Source organism: Macaca mulatta, chromosome 7 (genome assembly GCF_049350105.2).
Source record: "Macaca mulatta isolate MMU2019108-1 chromosome 7, T2T-MMU8v2.0, whole genome shotgun sequence".
Taxonomy (NCBI): domain Eukaryota; kingdom Metazoa; phylum Chordata; class Mammalia; order Primates; family Cercopithecidae; genus Macaca; species Macaca mulatta.
Genome location: NC_133412.1, coordinates 134,497,496 through 134,523,440, shown reverse-complemented (window position 1 = coordinate 134,523,440; position 25,945 = coordinate 134,497,496). Strand labels below are relative to the sequence as shown.

At 40.9% G+C, this 25,945-nt stretch overlaps 1 protein-coding gene across 8 annotated transcripts in view; it reads right to left on the bottom strand.

Moving 5' to 3' along the window:
- The window catches only part of PRKCH (protein kinase C eta), a 233,293-nt gene that overhangs the window by 138,578 nt on the left and 68,770 nt on the right, over nt 1-25,945 (bottom strand). For all 8 annotated transcript variants that reach the window (XR_013396298.1, XM_077941097.1, XM_077941098.1 and 5 more), the window contains exon 2: nt 25,286-25,349. Coding sequence is in view for 6 of the 8 variants with exons in the window: in XM_077941097.1 (XP_077797223.1) it covers nt 25,286-25,349 (64 nt within the window). In the remaining 2 variants the exon portion in view is untranslated. The remainder of the gene's footprint in view (nt 1-25,285; nt 25,350-25,945) is intronic.

The following is a 25,945-nucleotide window of genomic DNA, read 5'->3' as shown; positions in this document are numbered from 1 at the left end:
GTTTTGCCACAATGTGAGTTTACTTACTATCACTCTTGGGGGAGGGGGAAAGGGAGAGGAGAGAGAAGCAGGAGTGGGGAGAGGAAAAAGAGAGGAGGGAGAGCCGGGAAGAAGTTAGGAGGTGTTGTATCTCACGACAAGGCCTCATCATCTTCTTCACGCCCAGCAGCTGAGCCAAGCTGGGAGCTATATGCCAAGGAGATCTCAACTGAGTTTGAGACTAAAGGTTTCAACATAAACAAGATCCAATCTTAAATACTACAAGAGATTGTTTTAAAACTGAAGGTGAATAACCCAAGCACCCACTGATGGAAGAATAAACAAACAACATGTGATCTATTCTAACAATGGGATATTATTCAGCCTTTAAAAGGGAGGAAATTGACTGGGCATGGTGGCCCACACCTGTAATCCCCGCACTTTGGGAGGCAGAGGCCAGTGGATCACTTGAGCCCAGGAGTTCAAGACTAGCCTGAGGAAACAGTGAAATCCTGTCTCTACAAAAAATACAAAAATTAGTTGGGCTTGGTGGTGCACGCCTGTAGTCCCAGCTACTCAGGAAGCTGGGTGGGAGGGTGGCTTGAGCCCGGGGCGGGGGTGGCGCAGAGGCTGCAGTGAGCCAAGATCATGCCACTGCACCAGCCAGGGTGACAGCGACACACTGTCTCAAAAAAAGAAAAAAGCAGCACGGGTGGGGAATTTTGACACATGCTACAACACGGGTGAACCTTGAAGACATTATGCAAAGCAAAACAAGCCAATCACAAAAGGATAAAGACTGTATGATTCCACTTATAGGAGGTACTTAGAGTAGTGAAACCTATAGGACAGAAAGCAGAATGGTGGTTGCCAAGGGCTGGAGGGAGAGGGAATGGAGAATTAGTATTCAATGAGTATACAGTTTCAGTTTTGCAATATGAAAAGAATTCTGGAGATGGATGGTGGTGATGGTTTTACAACAATGTGAGTGTACCTAATACCACTGGACTATACACTTACAAATGGTTAAGACAGTAGATTTTTATGTTATGTGCATTTTATCACAATTTTTTAACAAACTGAAGGTGACAGGAAAGTTATGGAACCAGCCGAATATGGCATTAAGCGATCCACTACCCAAAGGAAAACAAAGATTCCACATAGTGTAGCCTAAAGTAAATGCTGTCAAAAAGTACTGTAAACAGCCCCAAATGACAGTCCCTCATTAAACTGATGACATATCTTCATCCTTCAATGGCTAACCCTCTTCCTCAGCTCTCCTAAGGAAATGGAAGTGTGGGTGAAACCTCTTCCACAAATACCACCCCTGAAGTGATCACTTAATGTCAAAGTTGCTGTGGGAGATGGGGGGTAGGGGGGCCCTCTGCAACTCTTGTTAAAATGGGAAATGACAGGAACTTCTTCTTTTTGCCTTTTCTTTGCCTCACTTTGTACCCTCACATATCACCATGTTGGGGAGGGAGAGGTGCAGAGGTACACAATAGAACACACACTTCAAATTGCTTTTAAGTCAGCAGGAAAGACAAAATGTGTAGGTGGGGAAAATGTGTGCATTCATGCTTCAGTGTTCAGAAGCAGGCAATGACAGAAATGGAGTGAAGAGAGTGCTGATATGGGAGGAAAATGACGACTGGGGTCTGAACCACAGGAGTTTGAAAGACAGCACAGAACCAGAGCTCACAGGAAAAATGGGGCTTGAAGGTAACCACTGAGAGTGTCCCTGCAGATGAAAGGCCCTATGAGGATGGGTGCCCACTTCTAAGATACTGAAGAACATAAACCCAGGAAGGAAACAGACGAAGGACAAAGAGATAGAAACAGAATCAGGATAGTATGGTACTTGGCAGAGGGGGAATGCCTTTATTCATTATATTCAACATTTCATATTCAAGAATGTGAGGACAGAAGATGTATGTTTGCTATCCAAAAGATTAAACAGGCCAGGTGCAGTGGCTCAGGCCTGTAATCCCAGCACTTTGGGAGGCCAAGGCAGGTGGATCACAAGGTCAGGAGTTCGAGATCAGCCCAGCCAGCATGGTGAAACCCCGTCTCTACTAAATATACAAAAAAATTAGCCAGTCCAGCCTGGGCAACAGAGTGAGACTCCATCTAAAAAAAAAAAAAAAGGAAAAGAAAGATTAAATGAAGCCCAGGCCGGGTACAGTGGCTCATGCCTGTAATCCTAGCACTTTGGGAGGCTGAAGCAGGCAGATCACCTGGGGTCAGGAGTTTAAGACCAGCCTGACCAATCTGGTGAAACCTCAACTCTATCAAAAATACAAAAATTAGCTGGCCATGAGGGCAGGCACCTGTAATCGCAGCTACTAGGGAGGCTGAGACAAAAGAGTCGCTTGAACCTGGGAGGCGGAGGCTGCAGTGAGCCAAGGTTGTACCACTGCACTCCAGCCTGGGTGACAGAGTGAGACTCCATTTCAGGAAAAAAAAAAAAAAAAGATTAAATGAAGCCCATTGGGAGTGCCCAGCACATGACTGGACACAGGAAGCTGGAACTCAGGGGAGAGATCTGGGCTGCAGATATAGATAGAGGGGTTGAGAGCAACAGGCAGAGTGAAATCCCAGACTGAAACAGATGACCAGAGATGTGAATGGGGACAGCAGCGGGCTGAAGATGGATCCCTCAAGAATATAAACTGCAGAGGGTGGTAGAGAAGCCCAAAGATATGAGAAAGGAAGAGTCAGGGAAGAATAGGATGATCCACAGCCTTCAGAGTTGCAGAAGTCAAAAAGTGTGGGCTCTGAGGTGGAAGAGTGATGAGCAATGTCAAACACAACAGAGATGTCCAATAAGATGGGGCCTGGAAACTGCTGACTGGATTTGGCAATATTGATGCCCTCAGTGACCCTATCAAGTGCTACTTGAGCAGAATAGTGGTGAGGGAAGCCGGAGAGCTTAAGTAGCAGCTGCAGGAGAAAATAGAAGGCAATGAAGTAAAGAATTAGTATGTAATTCTGTACTCTCAACACATCTGGATGGAAAAGAGGAGACAAATTAGAAAGTAGCCAAGGAGATTTTTAGGAGGAGGAGGCACAGCCAAGTTTATAGATCAGAGAAAGAAAACGAGAGAGAAAGAAATGGAGAAGTTAAAGAAAGGGAAGCAAAGTTCGTGAGGAAGCACAGGTCTTTAGCAAAAGCAAGGACAACTATCCTCTGGAACAGAGGCTAAGGACTGAGGATGGGTGGGAATGCAGATAAAGTCAGCGTAGTTGACGGAAGTCACACCTGATGAAATTTTCCTGATTAAGCAGGATCTAAGCCACCTGCTTAGAATATAGGCACATGGTACATGGGTGGCTTAAAAAGAATGATGAAGGTTGAGTCATCACTGAAGGGAATGGGAGAAAGAGCTGGGGGTGCTAGGGACCACCACTCAGAATAGAGGCCTAGGGTTTGTAGTCGTTTGAGGCGCCCAAAGGGAGAACATGAAACAGAACCAAATTCAGCAGCATGGTCACACGAAAGATTGCACAGAAAGGAGAGGTACATTTTGTAATTAGGAAGTGTCTGGGCAAGAGAGAAGCAGGGGCTGATTATAAAGTTGGTGGTGAGATGCAGATACAAAATGTTTGTCAAGATAGTTGGCTGTAAAGGGGAGAAAGAAATAGGATGGTAGTTAAGGATACTACAATCAGGTGAAGAATTTTTTTTTTTTTTTTTTTTTCTGTCTTAAAATCACCACAGGAGAAGCAGCCAAAGGAGAGCAAGGGACTAAACAAAGTGTGGTCAGACCAGGTAAATGAACATGCAAGAATGTGTTAAGAGGCCAGAGAGGATGGATCCACCCAGGAAAACGGGTAGCTTCTGTAGGAAGAGAGGTTCCCTGGCAGCCAGGAGAAAGGAAGAAAAGAGATGGCCACCCTGAGGGACTGCGGGCACATAAAGATGGCAGATCTTGCAGGATTTTCTCAGCGGAGTAAGAGAAAGAGAATGTGAGTGGGAAAAAAAGTGAGAAGGGGCATTCAGGTGTAAAAGTTTTGCTGAGAAACCAACACAAGAAGATTGCTTCCATTTTTGGTAAGTATCTGCTTAATACCAAGAATTTATATGCCATGGGTCCAGACAGCACCATCCAATCATCTGTGAGATGACTGCTCAGGTCAGGCATTGGCACAGCAGGCATGAAGGAAGATTAAAGGGTCAAGTGACCCCTGGGCATCACTGAGTTAGCACTGCAGGGATGACCCCACAGTCTGGGCTAGAGAGAGCACTGAGTAGATAAGTAGGAGCTTATGGTTCAGATAAATTAGCAGGGGCCAGGTTCAGGTCATATGGGTTTTATTGAAGTAACATAAGGATGGAGTCATAGAAAAGCAATCTATGTTTGAAATCCAATTTGGGTCTTTTTGTTTATTTTCTCTATTTTCATTTTTCTACTTGTCTTTTTAAAAATTTTCCATGTTTGTACTTAACATATGGAATACAGTTATAACAGTTTTAATGTCCTTATCTGCTAATTGTAACATCTGCGTTAGTTCTGGGTCAGTTTTGATTGCTTGATTTGCTCCCATTATGGGTTGTACTTTCTTGCTTCTTTGTACATCTGGTAATTTTTGCTTGGATGCCGGACATTGTGGTTTTTGCCTATTGAGTGATAGTGTTGTATTTCTATAAAATCAGCTTTAATCTTGGACACAGTTAAGTTGGTTGGAAATAGTTCCGCCCTATCAGATCTTGCTTTTTAGATTTAAAGCCAAGCTCAGTTGAGTTAGCTAGTCCCCACTAAGGAGGCAAGGCCCTTCTATGTACTCTACTCTACCCAATGCTCCATGACTCTTGAAGTCTTCCAGTCTGGTTGGTGGCAGAAGCACTATTCCTGGCCCCATGTGACCACTAGAAACAGTTATCTTTGCTCCTTTTGAATGGTGCTTTCCCCAGACTCAGGCAGCTTCTTTACACTGATCGGTTCTCAGAACTTTGTAAATCTCCAGAGTTATCTCTTGGTGCAGCTGTCTCTTCTCTAGTACTGTATCCCATGATCTCCAGTGGCCTTAGTCTCTCTGGACTCTCAGATCCATGTCTTCAACTCAGGGAGTCTGGTGGGCTCCACATGGTTCCCTTTTCCTGTACTATGGCTTGGAAACTCTTTTAAGTCAGTTTGAAAAAACTCATAGGTCTCACCTCATTTGTTTTCTCTCTCTCAGGAATCACTGGCCTTTGTTGTCTGATGTATCTAGTGTCTTACAAATCATTGTTTCATTTATTTTGTCTGTATTTCGTTTTTCACATGGGAAGACAAATCCAATACTTATTTCAGCATCTTGGCCAAAAGTCAAGTCTCCCTATAGATTTTAAACTGAAAAATCCGAACTATCCCATCTGTTTAAGGCCTAATAAATACACGTGTGGCTGACTGGAATAGGTGTCCTCAAGTGTTAGGTGCCTGCCCTGTCCACTCTTTTATGCGAAGAGTTACCCTATGTCACGCCATAATCATCCATTGACACCATTCCTATCTTGGTCACCGAGGACAAGGGACTGGGACATGAACCAAAGAGGCATGTAAAGGATGGGCATGAAGGTGGTGTCCTCTGAGGTGGCTCAAAGGTCTGCACAGTGAAGACAGCCTCTGTTGGACAGGATGGTCTCTTGGAAGTTGCCGGGGCTCAATCCTTGCTGAGTTCTGATGCACTTTCCCCAGAGGCCCACTGCATACCCAGGCTTGGAAGTCCTGACATTCAAATGACTGAAGGCGTAAAGAAAAGACAGCATCCACGACATCTCATACTTTCTGTCCCTTTGCAATCATCCTCATTTTCAAAATTCATCTGTGCACAGCTCTTCCTGGCAGGCTTCATGAGCCCAAGCGATACAGCTGTTGACATGGTTTGGAATTAGCCAGGCACACTGGTCAGTGTTGATAGTGAAAGGTGATCATAACAGTAGGAAATGTGACCAACCAAGGGACCTGGCCGTGATGGCTATGTTTATGTGTAGCTACCACAACAGGGATAGAGGTCGGGTGCGTTGCCTACAGGTAACGCTTATCTTTGAAATTAGAAGATAAGGAAAGCTTATCTTGGGAGAGAGGAAAAGTGCATCCAATAATATGCTGGGTACTGCAGAAGGGGTAATTTAGCCACACCAGTGCTCTTTGCCTCACTCCATGGGCCACAATTGGTGCTGGAAGCAAGAAGCAAATACACAGTTAGACTCCATTCACCAGGATCACCCCAACACCCCTAGAATCTAGGGCCTAGAGAAAAAGAGCCATTAACAGGATGAAACCTGTCAGACTACCCAGAAGCAGCTGAGCCTAGCAACAGCCCATCAGATTTATATTACCCTACAGGCAGGCAGCATGGAGCAGAGTAAAAAGATTAACCAAAATCCACTCAAGTTAATCAACTGTTTGTCAACACATGTTCCCATTTCACATGCAATGACATTGTAATTTTACCTTCAAAACACATAAGAGATATTTTAATTAATAATCAAATACTAGATTTAAAGTGGATTTAACATATCACCATTTTTAAGAACGGAGTGGTGGTGAAGTCCTAAGGGAAACAATCTAACGAGCAAACAAAACATGCTTACGGACTCAAGAGATGCCATCTGGTCATTCAAAGACAACCAAGCCAGTACAATTAAAACCGTAACAGTCAACACACACTTTAACTTATAACTGAGAAGCTAATTTAATAAACTAAGGCGAATATTTGGGAAAAGGCCAAATGTTGTGAAAATACACAGAGTGAACCAACTCAATTTATTGGTGAATAAATAAAACAAACAACCACAGCCACTCCAAGTTGATAGGCAGCATTTGATCAGGTCATGAGGCTGGTGACCAAACCTAACAAGCTCCTAGTAACAGGAGGAAAAGGCAGATGACAGGGGCCAACGCTGCCTGACAATGTACAATGCTGGCCCTGGCACTTACCATTCAATCTCTAGAGATAAGAAATTAATAACAAGTAGCATATACAATCTGCTTTTAAAACATTTCTTTTTCCTGGGACCTAGAAACACCTTATAAACATTAACTCATTTTTTTTTTTTTTTTTTGAGACAGGGTCTCACTCTGTCACTCAGGTTGGAGCACAGTGCCACAATCATGGCTCACTGCAGCCTCAAACCTCAGGGTTCAGGCAATCCTCCTGCCTCCCAAGTAACTGAGAATACAGGGGCACACCACACACCACCATGCCTGGATATATATATATATAATTTTTTTTTTTTGGTGGAAATGGCTGGCATCTCACTATGTTGCCCAGGCTGGTCTTGAACTCCTGGGCTCAAGCAATCCTCTTGCCTCAGCCTCCCAGAGTATTGGGATGACAGGTGTGAGCCACTACCACTCATTTATCTTAACAGAACTACAGGGAGAAGGTTCTCATTGCATTTCTATATCTGTACTAAAAGAATCAGCCAGAGTAGGGATGGGTTTCAAACATATCCCAAAGAGCAATTCCTTGAACCCATGGGTGGGTCGGGCTATACTGGAGAGTAGAACTCCTGATCTGTGTTCTGCTATCTACCAGCATTCCCATGGAGCACCCGTGGCAGTGTGCATGCCCATGAACAGGGCTGTCTACGCCCACAGCCACCACCCCCATGGCACAGTTGGTCTTCGCCAGGAGAGGCAATGTGGCGACATCAATTAGCTGGACCCTCAAGGAGTGGCTTGGGAAAAGGTATGACATTGGCTCTGGTGGGCGGATTCAGAAATAGGCCAACATATTCCCTGTGGCCCAGTGAACAGGAAACTGACAAAGCAGCACACACTCTCCTCAGAGTTAGTGAATCCCTCCCACACCTTCCCCACCCAGCCCTGGAATTCTCTCTTACCCACAGCTTTATGGATGATAGCTCCTACAAAAGGCATCTAGAAACACAGACCTGTAAGTACATGACACCCTCCTAGAATATGACATCTATTCAGTGACGTTCAATAGCTGTCTCGGATTTTTGAAGCAGTGGCTGAGAAAGGGGGCTTCTGTAATCACATTTTTCCAGTATCTTTTAGATGATTCACCACCAAGTACATGGAAGAAAATGGGGCACCAATTTCCTTCCCGAGTGGGTGGGAACATAGTCTGCATCAGGTCCTAATGCTATACTTTCTGGGAGTGTGCTTGTGTGTATAAGCTCATGTAACCTTCACAGCAACCCTGGGTGTAGGTATCATTAGCCCCTTGTTTTACACATAAGGCAACCACTGCTTAAGGTCATGCAGCAAGGAAGGACAGGCAGCAGAACCAGGTCCATCTGATACAAAACTGATGGTCCTCCCCTACCCACGCCTCTATCTCCAGCACAGCTACAGATTCCCAACAGCAATTCCCAGGAAATTTTGACTGTAAGGACTAACACTGACACCAGAAATTAACTTTTTGGGGGCATTCAGGGAACTGCAGGCATCATTAAAAGTAGACCTATTACCTGAAAGTAGGCTAATCTTCTGATCCAAACAAATTGAAAAAATGAAGAGATTTCTCTCTCCACCATGCCCCCGAAAGCTCCCCAAAGCAGTGAGACTCTGTACTACCCAAAACCTAGAGTGGGAGTGCCACTGAGTAGGATGGGATGCTGAACAGTGCAAGAGAGACACCTGTACGGTATTCCACAAAGGGAAAGTATTTTCAGTTTTGACTCCAGTAAAGAAGTGATCTTTCTCACTAAAACATGTTTCCAAGTCCCCCCCCAAGGCACTGTACACTGCCCGGTAACCACATGGGACAAATGCTCAGATTCAGGATTGCAAACTGAGGCCAGAGAAGGAGGCAAAGAGGTGTGAAGTCAGAGGAAATTCAGACAACAGGAGATGTGGGACACTGGAGAACCCTGCCCTGTCTGAAGAGTTCAAGTTGGAAAACCTCAAAAGCATTATTCTATGCTGCATACAAAGCAAAACTGGTCTGCAGGCTGATTTCAGCCTATGGGCAGTCTGTAATCCCTGGTTAGAGAAAGACAGAGGCACAGACAGACAGACAGACACAGCCAGCATGCAGTCGATATTCTGCATATTGAACAAAAGGTTCTATAAAGGCTGTACTTAAGCATGACCTTCAAGCATTCAGAAAGGCTAAGACCAAGCATGTAAGAATTAAAAGTCTCAAATGAGGACATCCAACACCTGAGCAAGAGGCATGGAAAAAGTAACAGCTCCCAGACACATTTGAGCAGGGCCCTGAAGCTGTTCCTTTCACACTCTGGCTGAGTGTCCCCACCAGTGAGGCTGAGTGTCCCCACCAGTGAGGCTGAGTGTCCTCACTGAGGAGGGGCTGGAAGGGGACAGCAGAGTCTTACTGAACTGCCATTCCTTAATATGTTTAACAAAATCAATACGGTTCCCTCCCAGAGTTAAGCTTCGGTCTTTGTCGATGAATTCCTTCTGAAGTCCTACGTTAGAGCCCCTCCAAGCATTGTTATGTTCTCCTGTGCCTGGGTGGATCCCAAGGAACCTTTAGATAAGATGGTGGTATTAGACATGCGATCCCGCCTTCAGAATGGTAGGGTATTTGGACTTACATATAAGAGCTACTATACCTTTCATAATAAATGCATTATTCATTTTACAGAGACACCTGAACTCATCATCTGAGTATTAATTACTAAAATCCCTATAATCTTAAGATTTAGATAGGTAAACTAAATGGTCAGAGCATGAGAATAGTCTCTGATGAACAGAATGACCACTTTTAAATGAGTCCCTACTCTAACACCCCTCCTTGCTTAAAACTACCCTATTCCTGCCCACCATGTAAAGGGTGGTTGTTCTCCCTTTCTGAGTAGCAGATACATCCCATAGTACAAACTGTGCCATAAACATCAGCCCCAGATCAAAAAGTGAGATCTTGTAGTGGATGCAGAAGGTCATGAAATTGACTAATACACTGCTCCAATCACAGCAAACCCCTGACAGAGTAAATCTCGGATGTCGAGTTCATCACCAACAAAGAGGAGACCAACTCTGGTGGAGTCATGCCTGTCTACTGGAAAAACTGATGAAATCTTCAAATCTTTTTGCAAAAATAACCCTGCTCGGCACAATGCTGAGAAAGTCAGCATGAAGTGGAAGCTGTTATCATGCTTTCAAATCAGTCAGAGAAACACACACTGAGTTATGTGATCCATTCTTGGTTCTAAGAATTAGCACACAGGTGCCACTGGAACACAAACACTGATAAATATAAGATGAATGAAATTTCCTTTCACAATTGTTGTCATTTTAAGAACAGTATTAATCAAATCTTTTTAAAGATATACACTATGAAAAAAATTGTGGCTCCCATTTTAACTGGAACCACTTTCAATTGCCTTTTCCTGGTCTCAGTTACCCCACGAAAAAGGAAATGCCTGTAACTTGTCTCCAGTCTAACTGTTGATGGGCGGCAAAGCCAACATTCCCATCCTGATTTTATCACTTTCAAGCCTGGCTTGAGTCTCCACATTAGCACTGAGTGTTTGCAGACATTAACAAGGCCTGTAGCTGCTGAGTCTCATGTGCCCCCCTAACAATGCAAAAACTGTAACCTGACCCTTGTTACAGCATTTCAAAAGGTTCTTAAAATAATACATTTGGGGTTTTTGTCAACTCTTAAAAGACTACTCCAAAGCAATACACTCCCCTACACATTTTTTTTCCTATGTGTGTTTTTCAACTAGCAAATCTCCCAGCCACCAAAACTTTAACCAAATTAGGTATAATTTAGGACACAACAGGGGTATCCAAATTGGCCAACCACTGGAATCAGCCAAGGTGCTTATCTGAATCCTGTTTCCTTGGCCTCTTCCCCAGAGATTCTCATTCAGACTGGGTCCTGAGAATCTGTATTTTTCAAAATTCTCAAATAATTCCATTGCTTTAAAACAGATCCTCTTGGCATTTCATATTTTTTGAAGGTCCTATTCTCAGTACGTGGTAAATCCCAAATCTTAGGACTCATATAATGGAAGCATCCACATTTACATGAAACAAGAAGTATCATCAAAATTCAGTAAGAATTAACCTTCCAAAAGCTATATACTAAGTCCCTATAAGGTACCCAGAATGGGCTCCAACCTACTTACCTCTCCAGTTATTTAGTAGAGATGTATCACTAACACTTATTAAAACTCCTCAACAAATGATAGTTCACCACAAGTTCAAGAACAGAAGATCTGGCCAGGCATGGTGGCTCACACCTGTAATCCCAGCACTCTGGGAGGCCAAGGGGTACGGATCACCTGAGGTCAGGAGTTCGAGACCAGCCTGGCCAACATGGTGAAGCCCCGTTTCTACTAAAACTAGAAAAATTAGCCAGGCGTGGTGCTGTGCGCCTGTAATCCCAGCTACTCAGAAGGCTGAGGCAGCAGAATCGCTTGAACCCAGGAGGTGGAGGTTGCAGTGAGCTGAGATCGCACCACTGAACTCCAGCCTGGGTGACAAGAGTGAGACTGCCTCCAAAAAAAAAAAAAAAAAAAGAACAGAAGATTCCAGCTGCACCTAAATTTTTTTACTTTATTTTTGATGGGTGAGGTGCTCAAATAAGAGTAATTTCTTAATAACCCACAACTAGAACTGAATTACAGCTAATTATATTTAGCAGTGCATGGACTTGTTATAGATTCCCAGACAGTCAGTTTGAACTTTTAATGCTTATTAAGCTGGGGATTGGCTCCTAATTTAGCTTAGAACAAAAAGAAACCATGAGGGAATTCACAGAACTGGAGAAAGTCGTTATCATGAATTTGGAATGATTTCAGTATTAGCAAAATACATCAAGTCATAAATAGGTATGATGCTTTGCTCTTCAAGCCCCTAACCAATGGGGAAAAGATGCTCAGTGAGCCATATGGTAAGCCAGGACCAAACATAAGTGAACATCACTTAAGTGACAACGGTATGCTCTTGAAGAGGGAAGTGATATTAGCAGGGTACCAAAGTTGTGATAACAACCATGTGGGCACCTCCCCTGACCTCAAGGCCCAGCTACACTCCTCTCCCTGCTGTAACCCTTACAGTTTTTGTACTTCCTGTTCCCTATCCCAACAGACAGACTCAAGGTCCACTCCCTCCCTTTCTTTAGACCACTGGCTCAAATGATACCTCATCAGAGGGGCCTTCCCTGACCATCGTTTGAACAAAACAGCATACACATAGGACTCATCTCTGTCCCCTTACTCTGTTTTATTTTCTCCACAGGATGTACCACCTGTGGAGGTACATATTATGTTAACCTTTCGAATTGTTTATGTCTCCACATACACACCAAATTCTGAGTTCTGTGAAAATAAACCAGTGTCATTACTAAGTACATACATACACACATGCATGAATATATACATCCATTGCATAGTTTTCCACATAAATACTCTGTTGATGGGCAGGTGGGTGGATGGATGGATGGATGGATGGATGGATGAATGGATAGATCGATCCACTAAACCTAAGTAGTGATAACATACAAGTATTGCTTGACCCAGGACATTTTGTAAACAAATGAAAATTCCTAGAGGTGGCAACTGATTTTCTCCAAAATCCTATGAGAACTAAGTTTCCACTTACAAAATCTAAGGCAGTCTCTTACATATATAAAGAATGTATCTGCAACCTCAGACCACTGTTGTCCACGCCCCACACTCCCCGTCAACTTCACGCAGTGGGTCATCCACTGCTGACTTGAGACCAGAACAGAACTCTCAGACATCAGGATGAAAGAATGATGCTGAAGATGAATATCATGGAAGAAGGGAAGAAACAGGTCTTCCTACCTCCTACCTGTCCACTGGAAATTAGGGAAAGCTTAGGAAAAGGGTTACCAACGCAAGTGGCCTGGAAAACAGAAACTCTACTGTCTTGTTCATTTGAAACAAAGAGAGCAGGGAGATAAGGGGTTGCTGGAAATAAAATGGAAGTATAATGAAAACAGACGCTTGAGCAATTAACTTTTCTATCAAAAAATTAAATCATTCTTGTTTTACCCAAACCTCAGTTCCACAGAGAGAATACCACATCACTACAATTTCAAGGAAAAAACAATAAAGCTTGAAAAAAATTAACAAACGAGTCAGCCTCTGTTTTTCAAGAACCTTGATTACAAAAGGAGAATGCTAGTCAGTAAGTGAGTGCCATAGAAATGTCTCCTGAGGTTCTGTCCATGGATCTTGAGCTGTTTTTGAGGTTCAGCTTTTAGTGCTTACAGCACTGACCACTTGCTCAGAAGTATCGTGACTACCTTGTTCAGCTCAAATCAAGCAAAGGTTTAGCATGAAGCTATTTGTGACCGGCAGCTCTAAAGTTAGAAACCACCATAGGCTTCTGAGTTGTTTTGGTGTCACTTACTGACCTTATTTTTATGAGAACAGGCGTATAACAAAAACTGGCTGAAAAAGTACAATGCACAGTAGAAATAATCAGAAACAAAAAGAAAGTTTCAAAAAAGTGACAATTCTGTCACCTGTATCACCTAATTGCATATATTTTTTCTGATTATAACATACACAACTATGTGTCAGTTCCTTCTCCCGGTGGTCATTAAAATTTAAAGCACTGGGCTTTTGAAAGAACATAAGAAAAAATTAACCTAGAAATTGTAAAATTTTTTGGTCTGAGTATCCCTTTATAGTCTTAAAAAATATTATGACTCAAAGAGGTTTGCTTTGAATGGATTCTATTGATATTTGTCAAATTAGAAATTTAAATGGAGACATTTAAAAATATTTATTAATTTATCAAAAACAATAACAATTCCATTACATATTAGTATAAACATTTTAATAAAAGATAACTACATTTTCAAATATTCCCCCAACGATGAAGAGAGGGGCATTATTTTACAATTTGCAAATCTCTTTAATGTCTGCCTTAAAAGAAGACGGCTAGATTTTTTTTGAGAGTGCAGTGGCGCGATCTTGGCTCACTGCAACCTCCGACTCCCTTGTCGAAGCGATTCTCCTGCCTCAGCCTCCCGAGTAACTGGGATTACAGGCACACACCACCACACCCAGCTAATTTTCTTTTTTGTATTTTTAGTAGAGACAGGGTTTCACCATGTTGGCCAGGATGGTCTCGATCTCCTGACCTCGTGATCCGCCCGTCTTGGCCTCCCAAAGTGCTGGGATTACAGGCGTGAGCCACTGCACCGGGCCTGACAACTAGATTCTCATATCTGCTCTGTATTCAGTCCATTGCAAAGTTGTTCTAGTTGAAGTGCATGAATACAGTCCAGCCTCACACCGAGTAATTTAAAAATATAATTTTAATAGATTTTTCAGATAATTGCAGATATTCTTCTTCAATACCACATAAAATTAAACAAGCAGTAGTTTCTCAAAAGTTGGTTGCAATGTAAAACTGTATCAATGAACTTTTCATACTTTAAATTAATATCCATTAGTCTACCTTATGCTTTCAAGAGATCCTTGACCCATACATGATTTTATAACATCTCGTACTGGCCATTGTGAAAACATGTGTTCACTGAATCATTGGAAGTCGTCTTCTAAATGTTAATATATCTCATAACACAATTTTTAAAAATTACAATTGTTAATAAACTCACGAGAAAAGAATAAGTACTGGGATGTTGTCAAGCTCACAATGGTGGATATAAACTTTCCAAAATTCTAATTATGTTTTGAAGGCTCTAATTTTATCACTGGCAGCAAATACTTGCAGTTGTTATCCTTGAAGTAACAGGTGCAGTTCACTCGTTTTTTGGAAAACGTCTGACAAATTTGCCAGTTCCATAGTATGGTTTGTCTGTCTTTCTTTCAAAGGAAAAATGGTGTTCCATGCAAAAATTGGCTAGCTCAGCTAACAACTCAATCACACAACTGCTTTTCCTTGAGACACAACAGTATTTCGTATGAAGCAGGAATGCTTTTAGCATATTTCCCATTTTGTCACACAGAATGTTACAAAGATATACAGTCAAGGATTGACCTTCAATAACATGAATAATGTTTACTGTTCCATCAAAGACATTCTTAAGTGAAACTAGATTTTTTCCTCCTGCAATGTGTGGCCATCAAGAATACAATGACGACTTTATAGTTTGGTGCCATGGTTTTACCCACCATTTCTCTTTTGCACTATTGGGGCAAATGTCAACACAGTGTGGGGGAAAAAGGATGAATAAAATGTTCGTATTATAAGGAAAACAGTTTTGAACTGCAGACTTCCTGAAAATGCCTCTGGAACTCTCAGAAGTCTGCAGGATCACACTTTGAGAATGAATTTTAAAATTTCCAACAAAGCCACTACCTAGTTTTTTCATTCATAGTCAAAATAAGAGAAGTAGGTACGGTGAAGCCAATGATGACTGGGGTATAGAAAGGCAAATAGAGCTATCATACCTATGCTGAACTCACTGATTTTATTTTTATCTTCTGAGTTGTAGCTTAAGATGTACATTAAGAGAAGCTACTGACAACAAAACTTGAACAAATCTTAAACTCAATCTGCCTAGAGCTTTCTGGCCCATCCATGCCTGATGTCTGAGAACACTGCACCTTTCCTGGGTGAATGTCGGTCCTCAGTTTAAGGAGGAGGAACCCAAGGGAAGCCTTGCAAAAAGACATCATCCCAAAAGACAAGACTCTCCAGAGGGTGGGACTTTGCTACCCTGAGGACAGTTTTCCTCTAAGATGGAATAAAGAAAAAAACTAAAATGCTGCCCCCCAATCCCCAACTCCCCAGATAGCTGGATGGTGTAGAAAGATCCTGGACCTCAGCATTGCAATCTGAGCTTGTGTCCGGGCTCTGACACTTACTATCCAGGAAAGACCATAGCAAATTAGCGTTTCTGAGTCTGGTTCACTATTTGCGTACTGAGAATTACATCAGCCTCAGAAATTTGTTATAGAGAGAAAATGGAATAATGTATAGCATGGTATGAACATGTAGAGGTACTCAATTACTAGGTAAGAGGCTATCCTGCTACCAGGAAATAAAATGAGGGCTCCTATTGCTATTTGCTAAATTACAAGCCAACTCCAGTGTTTGGTCCTCAGAAGGCATTCAACGAATGAGCTAGATATTATGGAGGAGAGAGCATCTATGACAAGGGACAATTAGTCTCGATTTAAAAATATCGTTCGTCCCTTTCCAGTTCCTATTCTTCCATTCACTCGATTCCTTTCTTTCTCTCCTACCCTGTCTTCAACCTGATAGCCACAACTGCTTAGACCAGCAAAAAACAAGCACAAAAACTAAAGTGGTCACTCATTCTTCAAGCTAATATGCCAAAAGAATAAATTTTTTAAAAGCAACATTTAAAAAAAATTAAATCAACAACTTGTCACCAGGCTTGAAACCTGAGAAAGGAATGCTATAAATCAACTACCACCAGAGATCACTTTTTCTCTTTAAAAATGACATGCATCTGAAGTGTTGATACAGTGGGTAACTGTGGGCTGCAGCTTCAAAACAGTAACACATGCTTTATCTGCCTTGTTGGTCCATGTGCCACAATGACTTAGCAGAGAACATAATTCTTTGTAAACCACTGGGCTTGAGACAAGAAATGTGAGCTGAAAACTGAGGCAATGGGACAAAAAGAAAAAGATCAGACTTATTCTGCACCATTGTGCACTGCCTTACTAGAGAGAAAAAGCAGATGCCAAACTTTAAGTGTCTTTCCATCGTCTCCCCAGGAGAAATGTGTATCTGTTCCGAGTTATGTATTAAATGTCTCAAATAAGGAACAATTCAAGGTTTTAGCAGAAGTAAAAGGTCTTTTTTATTTTTTCTAAACAAGCTTCAAATTCACAAATAACAGGTTTTTTGTCAGGGTTTTGTTTTTGAGGAAGTTTTTCTTCCCCCAAAACTGGTACAAAATAGAATACCTTTATGTTTGCTTTGGGAACTCTGGGGAAGAAACAAGTACACTAAGAACCTTTGTCGTACTATCTTTATAAAGATACTTCTACCATTAATCCTTCTGATTTACCTTATTCTTTCAGGAAACTATCTTAAAATTAAACTTTGCAACTGCAAAATGTTATGTAATTGTTAGGAGGAGATGATCTACTTGTCATTCACTGTGAGTGAGAACTTGACGATGGAACAAAAGGAATGATCTTCCTCACCTCTTCCTGCCTGCAGTTTTTGACTCACAGCTTATTATTTATTTAGCACTTAAAAAAACCTTTCTGAAGCACAGTACTTTAGTCATTTAGAATTTTTAACTTACCTTTTCATAATACACAAAAACTGAGAATTATGGATAAAATATATACATTAAAAAACCCTCCAGCTTTAATCTGTAAGTGAAAAGAGGTATCATGTTCAAGTACAAGCATCATTTTGATGTCATAACCCAGATTCTTTTCTTGTTTAAGAGGCAGATATTCTTGAAATTTGTCATTTTATTTTACTTTTTAACTCATTAATGAGAATTTCAAATACATGCAAAAGTAGAATAGTATAATAAACCACATGCAACATATAATCATCACCCAGCTTCAGTAAACAACTCATGGCTAATGGGTTTCAATTCTATCCCATTTCCTCTGCCCACCTCTGCATTATTCTGAAGTAAAGCCCAGATGTCATATCATATCATCCATAAATATTTTTAAGTGTATTTCCAATGGATGTTCTTTTTGTTTTAAGCAACCACAATACCACAGTCACACCTAAATAACATAAACAATTCTGTAACATCCTCACAGATCCAGGCACTGTTTCCATTTCTTCACTTACCTCCTGGGAGTTAATGTTTCTTTTATAATTTGTGTTTGAATTGGGATAAAACGTGGCCCATATATTGCAAATGATTAATATGTCTCTCTCTTGTTATTTTGGTTCTCTTTCCTTTACTTTTTTCTTCCAATGTATGGTAGAAGAAACCAAGTCTCTTCTCCTGTAAAATTTTTCCACAGTCTGGATTTTGCTGATTACATCCCATGGTGTAATTCAAAATGCTCCTCTGTCCCCTGTATTTCCTCTTAACTGGTGGTTGGATCTGGAAGGCTGACTGGACTCAGGCTTGATTTTTGGGCAAAACTACCTCTACTTTTTGGTAAGATCACAGTGTTGTGCGGGCTTCCATCAGGAGACACATCATGTCTGGTTTTTGCTTTGTGGGCCAACCATTTAAGTTTGAGGTTCCCTGAGTCCAAACAAACTTCATTTACTGCACACTATGTTCTCTTCAAATCGTAAAATCTTACACCATATTTCTTAGGAGCATAATAATCCAGCTACATCTTTTTGTCCTCACATAAGATGATGTCATACTTTAATTTCTTTCTGTTGTTTCTCTTCCAATTAAAGCAGTTATGAATTTAGTTTAATGCATTTTCTTATTTCCATCGTTTCAATCTATTCTTCTTTTTGCCACTCCACTCTTCCAGATAAAAATTAGTCCAACATAGTGACAATCATACAAATGGCAACAATGATGGCATCTAAAGGCTGTATTAAAAATCCAGGGCTGTTTCATCACTATAATAAATTTCAATTTGATCAGACTTCAGATCCAGTTCTTAGCTCCAGGAATGCTTAGTTAGAATACAGATTGACATCAGACAGCTTTTTCAAAATAATAAATCACTTCTACTTCTGCCTCAGTGCCTAGGGGAATTCTGCACACGATGAAGAGTGACTCCTTTAACAAGATGAACAACAGTGAGGGGTTTCTGATCCAGTTGATAACTTTACACCTTAGGCTCTGTCAGGACTTCCACAAAGCAATGATTGTAAAAGAGTTTTTCTTGTTCTATATAAGTTCAATGAAGACCCCTCACTGTAGGTTTTGAGTAGGTTCATCTGTTCTTTTTACCCCAGCATTAAGCGTAAACCTGCACACAGCACACTGTATCATCAAACTTGGAAGAAACCACTGTTACCACCAATGCAAACATTACTTTTCAAAGCCGTTTGTGTTCTGTTCTTTCTTCTAACTTCATTATCAAACAGTTTGGTGCCCATTTGGAAGACGGTAAACCATCTGGTGAAACAGTCCTGGCATACAGCAAGCACTCAGGTACTACTGCACATAATATCTTAGCAAAATGGGTGTTCATTAAGTAAACCTTCAACAGAGTTTGGTTGGTTTGATAAATTATAATCCATGAGCCAAAGTCCTTAAATGTTAATGCTCCACAGAGTTCTGCTGCTGGTAAGCTTTGCTTTTCTTGCTAAATCTTCTCATTGGGCCTCTTTATCCACGTGCCTGTCTTCCACCTGGCACTTGACCAACACCTCAGGCCCAGGCATCTTGCCAAACTCTGGAATCTTATTTCCAATTTCTCCTAGACATTGCAACTTAAATTTCCCACAAGCACCCCAAACTCCACTTGTCCAAAGCTGAATTCATCATCTTCTCCCAGTTTCTACCCTGGTAAATGACTCTGAGGTACCATCTGAGCATCACCTGAGACTTCTCTTTCCCCATCCCCCACATCCAGTGGATTGCTAATTCCTATTGATTTTACTACACAGACATCTCTCAAAGCTGTCCCCCTCCTCTCCACCCCTACATATTCCAACCTAATTCAGGCCCTAATAATCTTACCCTGAGACAATCTTTCAAGTCTTTATAATGGTTCTCCACACCTTAGATCTACTCTTATGAACTAACACCCCTTCTCCACCCTTGAACCTACGGTCACCAAATCAGATCTCTGCTTAAAACCTTTCACTGGTATCTTATTTCTATTAGCCTAGAAGTGGTGTGAACATGCAGTCTGTTGTCTGACCTGGCACCCTTTTGAAAGGGAACAGTGGCATTGTTGTATAATCATTCTGGTATAACCAACAAACTGAGCCTGTCCTGGGCAAGCCCACACATAAGCCCCACCCCCAAATCTCTGGCCACATCCCCCCATCCCACTCCCCAATCTTCAGCACCTCCACACTCCCCACCGTTAGCACCTCCACACCCCTTTTCGTTTCTTGTACAAACTGTCTCCCTCTCTTGAACTCTGTTCCCCTCTAGGCACAGTCCTATTTATCATTCAGACTTGCTTTAAACATCACCTCCCCTGAAAAGCTTTCTCTAAACCCTCCTGGCCAAACTGATTACATAGTCCCATGTGCCAACACCGGGACATGAACTGGGCTTATTCCTGCCATGGTACCTGGCTCCCTGCAGTGCGTACATAATATGCATCTGCCTTCCCTCCTAGGAGCTCCTGTGAGAGTGTCTATGTCTTGTTCATCTTTATCTCTCCACCATCTATGATGTGATTACAGGTCTGCACCCAGCAGGTTTTTCTCATGTCATTTCTCAATCATGCCTTACATTTAACAAAAATGTTTTTGCCTGAGCTAATTCAGTATAATTAATGAAAAATTTAAAAATGAGACAGAATGAGGTAAGTAGCAGTCAGTAGCCCCAGTGCCAGTCCTGTATATCACAGACCACAGTCCAATTTAAGTACTTTCTTTTTAAAAGGAGAGCTTTGAGATTATAGAATCTGAGCTTATGGCAGAACCCCCATAGGAGATCATGAAAACAGGCATGGAGATAAACCAACATTATGCCAGTTCCACGAAATTCTTGAGGCTTCTTGTATAAAATAAAGTCTTTTTTTTTTTTTTTTTTTCTGAGACAAGGTTTCACTCTGTCACCCAAGCTGGAGTGCAGTGGCATCATTTCAGCTCACTGCAACCTGCACTTCCCGGGCTCAGGCAATCCTCCCACCTCAGCCTCCCAAGTAGCTGACACTACAAGTGTGTGCCACCACACCTGGTTAAGTTTTGTATTTTTTGTAGAGATGATGTTTCACCATGTTAACCAGGCTGGTCTCAAACTCCTGAGCTCAAGTGATCAGCCTGCCTCAGCCTCCCAAATTGCTGGGATTACAGGTGTGAGACACCACGCCTGGCCATAAAATCAATGTTAAGATCAAACAAACCTGCTAAGTATATAAGATGGTCCTGGGGCAGGGGTAGGGGAAATGACTGGTATCTTCTTGCTGTGACAATAGGAACATGGAAATGAAAATCCCACTAACATACCTTCATATAGTACTTTATAGTTTGCAAAGTACTTCCCTATATATTATATCATCTGACCTTCAAGACAACCCCATGAGACAGACTGAGGATCAGCCAACATTTCCTGAGCTTTGACAATGCCTCCAGGATCCCAGGACAATGCCCTTTTCACAGTCCAAAACACACTGCGCAGGCCTGACCTTATGCCGCTTTTCCATGAAGGCTTTCAGCATCCAAGATGGGAACCAGAGCTCCAAATGTTCCACCAGCCAACCTGTCATTTTATGGCTGGGCATAATCTAACGTGGCTTCCAGGAGTGAGGCCAACCTAGGGACATGCTCGCAGTGCCAGGCCCAGGTTGCTGTCACAGCTGTGGCAGGCACATGGCAGGGGTGGTGGGGGGTGGTGGGGCGGCGGGCTCCATTTCCTTCTTTCTTATCACAAACAGAGAGGCAGCCATCACGTCCTCTGCATGTGACAAGGGAGCTGTGTTTTAAAGGCAGCAGCAACGTGCAAGCTCAAGCTGAGCCCCAGTCTAGGAGCCAAACTGAAAAAACAATGCACCCACAGAGACACAGAGAACAGATCTGGGGTTCCTAAAATATATCCCACCCATAGATTTCAACATTAAAATTTCAGCATTAAAAGTCTATTTCTCATGGATAAAGCAGCTCTTCCAGCATCTTTTAAAATATGCAAACACACCTAAGAGGAGTAGAGTACTATGACATCAATCTCTATCACTTTAGTGTGAACTATGAATTCACTGTCTTCCTTATCAGCAACTCTTTCTGGACAGGGACCACTGGGCTTCTTGCTGCAGTAAGAGACAACTGTCAGCAGACAGAAAGGACTAGCTTAAAGCAAAGATGGAATTACCAAAGATAAACTCAATTCATCTCACAATTTCACCCAGGGTCAGCTCTGAAAGAAACAATTGCAATGACCTAGTAAGAACTCAGCCCCAGTATGACTTACCATTTCATTCTTCTTATCACTGAAACTAATAAATAAATACAATGAGAAAAACCAGATGTATTTGGTAAGCATTTAGTCCTAGAGAGTTGGCACGGCTCTAAAAAAAGTCATGTAATGATTATGGCACAATCCGACCTGGTCTAACATGCATCTCCTTACTTCACTGGCCCCTTGTAACTTAATGCAGAGAGGTGATTCAGCTCATTCAGAATCTTACCCACTCCTCCTCCTGGCCTCTTTCTCACTGTTGTGTTTCTTTCTACCATAGTTGATCCATGTTCTATGTGCATGATGAGAATGTTTTATCAACAATGTTCCATGATACTACATTCATTTTATTTGACTAGGCTAGGAACAAACTCATTTTTCTCTGTACATAAAAGATACCAAGCAAAGCAAAAAGACCTTAGAGCAGGCAGAACACCCCCCAAACTGTAACCTGGACAGTTTTTTTTTTATGACAAGTATTTCAGGTTTCTGCTAAATCCAGGTTTGTGCAAAAAGACAAGATTTAATAATGGAGACAATATATTGAAAAACTTTAACATTAAAACAATTCACCCACATGAATGGGAATGGTTGGCTGAAAGGAACGGAGACAACTATTTATCAAAGAAAGTGTAACCCAATTTTGCAAAATGCCTATACCAAACATACAAACCATTAAGCCACATGCTTAAAAATCTTCATGAGGTTTGAGTAATAGCGAAGTAGCTTGATATGGACCAACCCTCCAAACAAACTATTAAAATACCTGGAAAATATATTTTAAAACAACTAGTTGATATGAGAGAACAACCAAAAACATGCACAAACAGAGAGAATTTGAACGTGAAAGAGGGAAACTGCGTTAGGTGAGACCCACATTTGTAGGGCTTTTCTCCAGATTATTCCCCAGGGTGTGCAGGGTTGGGTAAATAGAACTCAATATGGAACTACAGTTTTATTGGCTTGAAAACAGAATAGACAAAATTCAAGACTACCAGATGACTGGATATTGAGGAAAGAAAGCCTGGAAAGATGGGGCCACAGAAAGAAGAACCTCCACATACGTAAACTCTTCAAGTCCTCACATGTTCCTAAACTGTGCATGTGCAAGGGAAACTCTAAGAGGTCCAGATAGGAGCAAGAGCTAGAATGCTGAAAGATAAGAACGAGATTTCAGCTGTTTCCCACCCATAGGAGAAAGAGAAGTTTGAGTGCCATAAAATTAAAGGGCTTAAAACATCTTGGGATTTCTACCAAAACCTCATACTGGCTATGCCTTATGAGCAAAGACTATGTCCAAGGACGATAACTGACTAATGTGACTATAGATGAGTTTAAAGATACTTAGGATTATCAAGTGTCAATTCCCCTTTAACTGATCTATAGGTCCAACACTACTTCAATTCAAAATACAGCAGGATTTTGTCTGGAAATATATAAGCTGATTCTAAAACTGACATCAAAATGCAAAATACCAAGAATAGCTAAAATAACCTTAAACATACAAAAAAGAACAAAGTTAGAGGACTCATACTATGTAACCACAAGACTCACTATAAGGCAACAGTAATGAGAAACAGCGTAATACTGGCATAACGATGGACAAATAGATCAACAGAACAGAACAGATAATCCAGAAACAGACCCACATTATATGGTCAACTGATTTTCAACAAAGGTTCCAGGGTGATTCAAGTGGTTGGGGGAGACTTTCCAATAAATGGTGCTAGAACAACTGCATTAGTGTATTGAAAATAAAATGTTTCAACTCCTCTGTCACATCACACACAAATATTAAGAAGGCACACAGACCTAAACAGAAAACCTAAAACTATTTGCTTCTAAAAAAAAAAAAAAAAAAAAAAAAAAAAGAATATCTTTGTGACCCTACGGCAGAGAGATCTCTTAGGACATATAACATACGAACTACAAAAGATGAGATTAATAAATTGAACTTCCTAGAAACTTAAAACTTTTGCTCAAAGACACCATTAAGAAAATGAAAAGGCAAGCCACAGACTGGGAATAAGTAATCACAACACATATTTCTCACAAAGGGCTCATATCCAGAAAACAAGAACTCTTCTAAATCGATAATAAAAAGACAAATCCAATTTTATAAAATAGGACAAAAGACTGGAACTGAAAATCATCAAAAAAACAAACAAATGGCCAATAAGCACATGAGAAAGTGCTCAACATCAGGGAAATGCAAATTTAACCCACAGGATATAATTTCATACCCACTAGAATGTCTACGATGAAAAGCAACAGCCATAGAAAGTGTTAATAAGGATATGGAGTAATTGAAACTCTCATACATTGCTAGTGGGAGTGTAATAAAACCACTTTGGAAACCATGTGGAAATTTCTTCTGAAGTTACACATACACCTACTTTATTATCCAGCAATTCGACTCCTATATAATCACCCAAGAGAAATGAAAGTGTTATGTCCAGGAAAATTTATGTGTAAGAAGGTTAATAAAGGTATTATTCATAATAGACAACAATAGGAAAAACCCCAAAAGTCCACTAAGAGGAGAATGGGTAAACAAATGGGTGCTACATTTATATAATGGAATACTACTCAGAAATAAAATGAAAAAAATACTGATGTACACAATGATATGAATCTTCTAGAAAGTATGCTTAGTGAAAGAAACCAGACATAAAAGAGAACATACTGTATAATTCCATGTATATGAACTTCTAGAGTAGGTAAAACTAACCTGTGGTGAAATAAAGCACTTTACATATTGCCTTTGGTAGCCGGGGATTGAAAAAGGGTACAGGGAAATGTTCACAATAATGGAAATGTCCTGTATCTTGGATTGGGGTGCTGATTATGCAGTTGTATGCATTTGTCAAAATTCAAATTGTTCACTTCTGATCTATCAGTTCACCCCCATATAAATTTTACCTCAATTAAAAAAAAAATTGGATGGGGGAGTAGGGAGTATGGTAGCCACAGATGAGGAACAGAATCCCCTACAGGTCACAAATGAGATAGAGATTAAAAAGAAGATAACTGGATCCCTAAATTTCTTTCATAGACATTCACGGGCAAACTAAAAGGTTGGCACAAAACCAAAGATGTAAAGTAGAGTTCCACAGTCATGAACCAAAAAGACGCAAAAACCATTCAGCTACAATGACACTGAATAAAAACAAAAACTCAGTGAGTGTGTTAAATGAAATGTGAGATTGCCAGATTTAGCGAATATATTTAATTTGGCAACCTGAACCAACAGATCACTGGGCAACAAAATACTAGCCAGCCCAGCTTAAGAAAGTGATTTTTTTAAGCATCTCTTACAACATGCTCTTTTTTATAATTTCCATGATAGAAATTCCTACTGAGTATAAACCAGGATTACGTATTACATATATTCTGGAAACTACCCAAAACTCATTCTTACCTTCAGTGAAACTCCCTGTAAGGGTTATTACCACGAATACTTTGCCTTCTGGCTCGAGATCCACCTAGAAAGAGAAAAAAAAAATTATATTTTAGTATTAAAATATTTTTTGTGGGCCTTAAACAATTAATCAAAGAGAGACCTAATGTGTAAATCACAGCTACAAATCAAATAAATCTAAGTCTTTCATTAAACAGTAGTGAGGCAGGGAAACAAGTGAAAGCTCAAAAAACTGTAAAGATTGAAAAGCAAATCTAAAAGAAACCACATTTTTTCAGAGTTTCCTTCCTCTTAAATTTTATTCTCTCCCATTTTTGGCTTGTCATAATATAGAGCGGTACATCCATATACTTGGTAATTGTTTTTGAGACCTCCATATCTTATGCATATGGCTTATAAGAGCAGCATTTTACTAAACCACATGGCAAGAATATGAAATAGAGAAATAATGGTAACATAAAAGGTAATGAACACATGTGGCTTGGTCAACTGCAAATCTTTAGTTTTATGGAATAAAATGTATAAAGAATCTCTGCTACATTTTTCCACCAAAGTCTAGTCAATCTTAAGGAAGCACTGGGGAAGGAAGTTTAGGAGCCTTGCACTCACTACTTTTTTTTTTTTTTTTGAGAGAGGTAGTTTCACTTTGTTGCCCAGGTT